The sequence below is a fragment of the Sparus aurata genome, chromosome 18 (genome assembly GCF_900880675.1).
Source record: "Sparus aurata chromosome 18, fSpaAur1.1, whole genome shotgun sequence".
Taxonomy (NCBI): Eukaryota; Metazoa; Chordata; class Actinopteri; order Spariformes; family Sparidae; genus Sparus; species Sparus aurata.
The window spans coordinates 26,497,634-26,505,566 of NC_044204.1; the positions used below are offsets into that span (position 1 = coordinate 26,497,634).

The window sequence follows — 7,933 nt, forward strand, 5'->3', positions numbered from 1 at the left end:
CTTATCACTCACCAGCACTGCTGTGCCTGATTCACTTACTATTGAGCTTTAATCTTTGTCACACTGCTCTTGTTTACTGTTGACTAAATTGATTGGATTTGGCAATCAACCGGATGGATTGACCTAAGAAACTTTGATCAGTTTCCAGTATCTGTTGTGACCCAGTTAAGTACAATCTACGACAAACAGGTACGTGCCCTCAGGCATGGATGGGTGTGGAGTGCTAATTGTTGGATCTACCTGGTGTACAGGTGGTGATGACAACGTTAATATTGAGGATATAAACAGGACCTGTTCTGCTGATCCTGTGCTGCTTCTCAGTGTTCATCTGGGAGTGTGTGTCTCAGAGTGTGAATACCTGACTGAATGTGGTGTTCTTGTTTATTTGAGCAGAACCTGGAGGCTGGGGTGTGTGGTGGGCTGACTGCAGAGGGGTGGGCACTCAGGCAGGGTGCAGGGTGGGCGGCACAGAATGGAGCTGAACTCAGAGAGAAAGAGGACATTTCTTTGGAGTTAGTCACTGCGGGGAGAGGCCGGGCTGCCTTCCAGCTGGCCTGACGGCTCTATCAAGGAATGTGTGTGACTGGAGGCCTGGGTGGGGCTGTGCACTGAGCTACTCCCTCTGCAAGCACTGCACAGAGGCGAAGCGACGTGATCCGCCTCGTGGACTGTGGCGCGGTATTTCTTCCCTTCCACACTGGCATGTGTTTTTGTTTACTTTCTGCGCTGCTGGTAACCACATTTCACCAACCTGTGTTTGTGGGTGTGGTTTCACCAAGGTATCAGTGACAGAAGATTAGGCAACCCAATTATTATCTTTTGCGTTTGTGTACTCAGATAAGGCCATTGTGAAAAGTTCTACTTGCATGAGATAATTTTTATTTTACATTTTTTTTTTTACAAAATCACATCATCTCTTTCACAGCCAGAGGTCACATGTACACTTTATCTAAATTTATATTTTTTGCATTAGTGATCCAGACAAATTCTATCTCACATTCCCTAAAGATTGATACTAAAAATGTACCAATGTCACTCAACAAGCCCTTTACCTCAATGAATCCTGATGAGGCAGAGTCTGATTAATACGTCTCTGTAACAAGAGTAAGCGCTTGAGAGTGTACACAGCTGCTGCAGTGCAACTCTCCCTAGAACAAATACAATGACAACCACGTGCTGGCAGGTATTTATCTGAACTATGTCCCATCAATTTTAGTATAGGACTCAAAACGACACTCAACAATAATACATTCTCAGGCCAAACCCTGAAGAATTTTACAAGCTTTGCACCAAGGTCGCTGGTTTAAAGTTTACTCACCTTCTGTTGTATTTAGTGTTAAACATAGGTATTTAAAATCACACAATTGAGAAAAGCTCTCAGGGTCTCACAAACACAGTCATTTGGCAGACTTTTCCCCAAAGTAATGAGCAATTTAGTTTATTGAACATCAGGGACTGGGGAGGGGGAGGTTAATGATGGGGTAGGAGAGCCTGTCTCTGAAGAATTTTTCAGGGGACATGTTCCCACCGGTAGATGCCTGTCTGTACACACATCAAATCTGGTTCTGTATGTCCTTGGACTGACAAAGAAAGTGCTTTGTTTCACAATATGCCCGTGGGTTGAAGCAATGATCCTAGTAAGTCCTGTAGTGTTTTGGGCTAGTCACAGCGGGTAAAAGGAAGACTGACTTGGAATGTAGAATGACACTCTAATGATGAAGACAGTTGCAACAGTAATGTATCGCTACATTTAATGATGTGACTGCATATTTCTGTTGTTATACTACAGAGGTTTTATACTTTAAAGTTTGGCAGTGCAGCCTTGTAAATTCAGATCTTTCAAATCTTGGTGCAGAAGTGCGCACTTGCTAAACAAGTACCTGGATCTATTTACCCAAAGGGAGTCTTTGCATGAATACTCGCCAGGGTCAATACTACTACCGAATGTTGGTTAATTATTAAACACTTTGAAGGCTCTGATTGGTCATGGAAGGTCCATTGAGTATGTGCATTAAAATGCCATGAGTAAATCCTGACTGTCACCACAGAATGTGTGGCTTTGTGAGTCATGTTGGGACACACCCCTTAATGCAACTGTGATCCTGCATTTAAAGAATATGTTGTCTTTTCTGTCAATCACCAGCTAAAACATGGTGGTATGCTGCATAAGAGAGCAGCGCGATACATTTGGGATCGGTGTCTTTTGCACCACCCATGATGACAGTAGAATTTAAATTACTTCTTCTCCTCGTCATTTCAGTAATATTTTATCTTTTTCTGTCAACAGAAGTCAAGAACCACATCATCTGAAGCCCTTGGCCTTGCTTGAGCAATCCAAGGTAAGTGACCTGAGACATTATCCAAAATATCCACATCTGAACACATCTGTTATTGATTAAGTAAAGGACAGAAAACTACATTATATATGACCCATCACTCCAGTCCAAGGCCATCTAGTCAGTGTCACCTAAGAACAGCGTTCTATTATGTGGCCAGACGCCAAACCTCTGTTGGAATGTTTGTTGCAAAGCCTCCTTTGAACCTGGAAGGTCATGCCACTGCCATTCAGCTGTGAAAGGCCTGCCTTGTGGAAACCCGACACTCGGCTGCTTCTGCTCCCTGCACCTCCTCTTTGTACCCCTCCACCCCCCCCCAGGCACCACCTGTTCCGCTCGAACCCCTTTCCCCTTCTTATGAAGCAGCCCTGTCAAAAGCCTGCCAAGCTTGTGCTGTTTTAACTGTCTGCAGTCTGCAGCTGTGGATGGTTGTATTCCTGAGGAGTTGGAGGGAAAGCTTGCAAAAGAAGCAACACCATACCCAAAAGTGTATGCAGGCCAATGGCAAGCCACTGGAGGCGTATCCAGAAATGATCTGTGGTTGCAGCACTCTAGCTAACAGAAGCTTTTGTCTGGCTGGCTGTCCTCACATTCCCCCTTTCACATACCAGACCGTAATAAAACATGATAGATAAACAAGCTCATCTGTCTCCTTTTGCCTCCACCGTTCCCATTAACTCCTCCTCTAAAAAACACATTTGCATGTTCTTCTAATATACTTTTGATGATATCACAAAGCAATATTAATGTGACATCAGGAATGTCACCCTCGGGCATTTCAGGAAAAATGAAAGGGAAAGAATAGAGAAGTGGTTGATTGCCAGGTTGCCTCATCGCTTTGAGTCACAGAGTGCCTTCCTGTCTTATGATCCCAAGAACAGAGGCTCACTTATTTAGCATCTGTTTACAACAAAAATCCATATCAAATCATATGATGTGATAAAGTTAATTGTACTTCTGTGCTCTATTTCCAAAAGAAGGTTATACTGTCAGTGCACATTCTAAAGTAGGTGGAGTTAAATTTAAGATTGAGTTTCATGAAGAATGAAGACAGTAAGAGTGTAGTCTGTAAATGTTGCTGCTGAGTAGAGTATTCTGTGATAGCCCTGTATTTTCATTTCTACTTGTCTGTTTTCTTCCCCCTCCTTCTGTTACCTCATAGGCTAACATTCCACTGAGCAGTTTCACAACCATTCCTCTCCCTTTCTCACTGACTATCACGCTCACTTACATTTTTGTTTTGTTACCATTTCCTCTTCTCTCCATCTCCCTCCCTCTCTCTCCCAGTACCCTCCTTCCCTCCTATATTGCTGTGAGCCTCAGCTCCTCCCTGCAGCTTGCTGCCAGAAATATGTCAAGGTTGTGAGAACAAGGACATCTCAGATAGTTCACTCTCAATCATGGAGAGCCCCAGAGCAATTGTAAAATGTGAGAGGAGGAAAATAGGTTTGAATATGAAAGGTAATTTTGTGTGTAAATAGATAAATGCATAGGAGAGGAAAGAAAGAATGTGAGACAGTACAGTCCTAAAGTTATCTGTTTGGTTGAGAGATAGAGAAATTAATAGGAAAATTGTTTTTTCTTGCCTTTGTTTCTGAATCTTAATACAGCCAACAATATTATGTGCTTTATTTGAGATTTCAAATGCTTTTAATTCCCTGTCCCTCTCTCAAACATTACAAGTTACACGCAAGTTTGTCAGCTATTTTTGTCTGTATTCATAAACTGAATGAAAGGGGGAGATGGAATGGTAAAATTAGCTGCATTCTGGCCCGTGGGGGAAAAATAGAAATTCTTATGTTGTTCTCTCAGGCTGGGATCAGAGGGATCCGTTTGAGAAATTGTAACGGGTGGTGTCAGTTGACCTATGTGGTATTTGATCTACATGAGTTAATTGGGTAAACTGCCTTGTTTGACCCCTCCATACTCACACATTTCAACTGTGTTTGATGCATATAATGTTGCTAGTACTGTGAGGCTTGAGGTCTTGATAGATTCATGTTACTTGCTTCAGTAAAGTCACACTGACAGAGACAATAAGATAGAATGGCGGGGAGGAAAGAGAGTGAGCGGGGTATAAGGTTGTAGATTCCTGCAAGTGGTTGGCGTCATCTTTGGCATAAACACCATCTGTATCTCTGGTATTATCACTCTCAGTGGCCCTGGCCCTTGTTATTTAGTTCTAAGATTCTGCGAAAGGCTTTTTTAGAGAGAGAGCTTTATATTACCTCAAAGCATTGCAAGTATTTTCCCGTATTCCCAATTAAGCAGGACCAATCTATTTATTGACTTGCGCTGATTGGTATATGGTCTGCAGAGTGTCCTTGGATCGAGTCCAGCAAACTAGAAAGACCAGTTTGCAAAAACACTTTAGCATTCCAAACGTTCTGTTTATTGCGTCTTCTTCTAAACTTCTCATTTGTTCAAAATACTGTATATTGGCAGTGTGGCAAGAGTGGCAGATGGCCGTTGACCAAGTGATGCTTGTTAATAGACCCCGTTGAAACAGCTGTTTCTTTATCTTTGCACCAGCAGCTTGTTATCTTGCAGAACAGCGTGGCAGCTGAAGAGAATAGGGAAGGGATCCGTGGTATACTGGTGTAATTATGTTATTTACAGTGGTGCAATGGAAAATGTGTGTTTTTTAGTCATTATTTCTCAGATTGACCATATTCTTGCTGATAATTTAGAAAAATGTGAGAAATGTAAATCCTGGATAATTAATCATATGAAGTTTTTATTCTCATAGATTTTCTTCCACAAGAAACTCTTTATTCAGTCCTTAAGCTAATGTTTTCTGATCCAGCTTTACAATTACAATCCTAATAATGCATTCTTCTCCCAAAAAACTTGTTAGCGACTAGCTGGGTCTAATTCTCATGAGCTGTCATATCTTATTATATTTTCAAGTACGTGAATTAAATGGTCATCATCCCAGCATCATCCCAGCAATCTGACCACATGTCATTACCTTAATTAATGGTCCTGGTCTTGCTATCTCAGTACCAAGAGAGACCCCCAACCTCACCTACAACGTCTTCACTGACAAACATGAAGTTGTATCTTGTAATGCTCTGAATAGGTAGTGATGCAGCTAGTTTAAATCCTACAATCCATCCTGGTCTCTGGTCCACATAAAAACACAGGCAACCAGTCACCACTATGACTCATATCCTGTTTCTTTGTGCCATCCCGTGGATAAGCTTTTGCCATTTATACTGGCTATTTACAGACAAATACACAATTTGCTGAAACCTACCGAATGACTGCACAGTTTGATGTGGTAAGCTGAACCAGGCAACAGCAGAATGGCTTTCATTGAAATGACTGTGCTCATACAGCTTTGTCCCAGTGCAATATCTATAAAAAAGAAAGAAAAATAAATGCTGTACTATCAAGTAATGACTGGTTGCACTTTGATCAAATCAAATGCTAAAGCGGATGAAAACACAGCACACAGACTTACCTTGCCTTTGTAAAGGAAACGATTTACAAAAGCAATCTGTGCTGTTTTGGATAGCATACTGAATTTTCAAATAGTTCCACTAATGTCTAGATTCTCTTTAGTCGGCAGGAGCTTTAGAAACTGAATTGTTGATTAATGAATTGAACTATTAAATGGCTGGATGGCTGTAGTTTAGGTGGTAGAAATGGTAGTCTGTTAATCTCTGTGCTATATCGTTGTCTGTTAATGTCAAGGTTGATGTTATGGTCCATGTGTCTTAAAGTACATGCAAAGTACCTTTGAGCAAGACTTTGAACACCACATTGCTCCTTATGTGTGTGTATTCAAGGGAAACATGTCACTTTGACACATGGCTCAGACTGTGTTGTGTAATTGAGTGTGTGGGTTGTAGAGAGTTTGGTATTAATGAAACAATGGGTTGTCTGTTTCAAGGAGGAGAGTGGGGAGAAGTAGTCAGCATATTTGAAGAGGCAGGTCTGAGAATGATGTAAACAAATCTTATTATCTTTGTGATGGTTGCAAATGAATAAAAAAAATACTACACATGCCTGTAAATTGGCCCAATATGCACTGATAGAAAAATATAGTGAACTGTTTCATCATTGTTTTCTTACTGAAAGCAAATTTGCATTATGGCCAGTAATATCTAGTAGTTTAGAAGTCTAATGGCCACAGCCAATAAATTACATGATATGTGCTTTTGTATTGATGATTGCACCTTATAGGTCATCAGTTTTGTAAGGCAACGGTGGTCATGAATAGGATTACAACAAATACTGTGTATGGTAAACTTTGATTGAAACTGATATGTAGCTATCATAAATAAACCAAATAAGAAGTTTGATTTGCATTGTGTGTATGAGCATCTACGAACATACTTGTTTCAGTACTACTGTTTGTGGGTATGAATCTGTGTTATAAAGAGAGGGCCTGCGCTAACATTTTGATTTATGTGTTACTGTGCATTTTTTGCAGTTCTGTGTGTGTTTTCATAGGGTAAGGCCTTACAAAGCTTTAACCATCATTGTTCTCTCTATTGACTTTGGAGCTCGGGTGTACACACAGGATTCGGCTACTTGCCTCAAGGCAGGGTGTGGTCTGACTCCAACCAAATTTCCAAAACACAGATCACCCAGGAGGGAGTTGTTTCGGGGGGTTAGAGGCTGTGATGTCTGAAAGGGGTTTAACACCACCTAGTGTTCACCATTGAGTCTACAAGCCAGATCCCATTTCAGAGAGGGGGTGGTATGTTTACTAAATGAAACATAGGATTTGTATTTAGGGTGAAAAATTACATTTTGTGTAGACTAACGTGATGCATTGTTGATCATGATTATTTCTCAATAGCGATAATTAACTTTTCTTCATGCAGGAAAACCAAGATAGAGTTTCCATCGCACCAGGGCTTTAATAGAGGACAGCGAAAAACAAGGTATTTTAAAGTTAAACTAAATAAATCCCTTGCACTTCCTTGCATATTAGTGCCTTTTTTTCTTTCTCTTAAACCAATTATTTGTATGGATATGTTTACAGATGGCTGAAGAGGAGGAAACTAGGGAGGTGCTCTTTCAAGACTGGGAGGGTCCAGACAAAACTGGCCTGACCATTGAGCAGACAACTGCAGGAGAGATCTTTGTTAAGGAGGTGAAAGGAGAGTCACCTGCAGCACGGTCTGGAAAAGTATACGAAGGTATATAGGTTGGATTTTTTCCACAAATCTTCCAGTGCGATTTAATATTGGTTTCACCTGGATGTAGACTAATCCTGTGCATTCTTAACATACTTTTTTTGTGCTGCTGTCTCTACTTAATTCTTAGGTGACCAGATAGTGGGCGCCACTGTCTACTTCGACAACATGACCTCAGAAGAGACAGCTGAGCTACTGAAGACACTGAACCGCCACAAGGTTGGACTGAAACTACAAAACAAATCCCCTTGTTGCTCACCCCTGAGCACACCATGTCGTTCACCAATAGGGACCCTGACATGGGAAGGGAAGACCCGGTTTGGAGGTTCCAGTCCGGACATTATCCTTGTAAGTTTTTTTTAAATTATATGATCAATGATTTGTTTGTGGGGAAGCTCCTGAAAAAATAATAATAATAAAAAAACCATGGCATAATATAATTTC

At 41.0% G+C, this 7,933-nt stretch overlaps 1 protein-coding gene across 2 annotated transcripts in view; it reads left to right on the plus strand.

Annotated features, from left to right (window-relative positions):
• Window positions 1-7,933, plus strand: part of ahnak (AHNAK nucleoprotein) — a 33,788-nt gene that overhangs the window by 5,315 nt on the left and 20,540 nt on the right. For both annotated transcript variants that reach the window (XM_030396691.1, XM_030396692.1), the window contains exons 2-5: window positions 2,288-2,339; window positions 7,175-7,234; window positions 7,336-7,492; window positions 7,620-7,837. In XM_030396691.1, coding sequence (XP_030252551.1) covers window positions 7,336-7,492; window positions 7,620-7,837 — 375 coding nt within the window. In that variant the 5' untranslated portion in view covers window positions 2,288-2,339; window positions 7,175-7,234. The remainder of the gene's footprint in view (window positions 1-2,287; window positions 2,340-7,174; window positions 7,235-7,335; window positions 7,493-7,619; window positions 7,838-7,933) is intronic.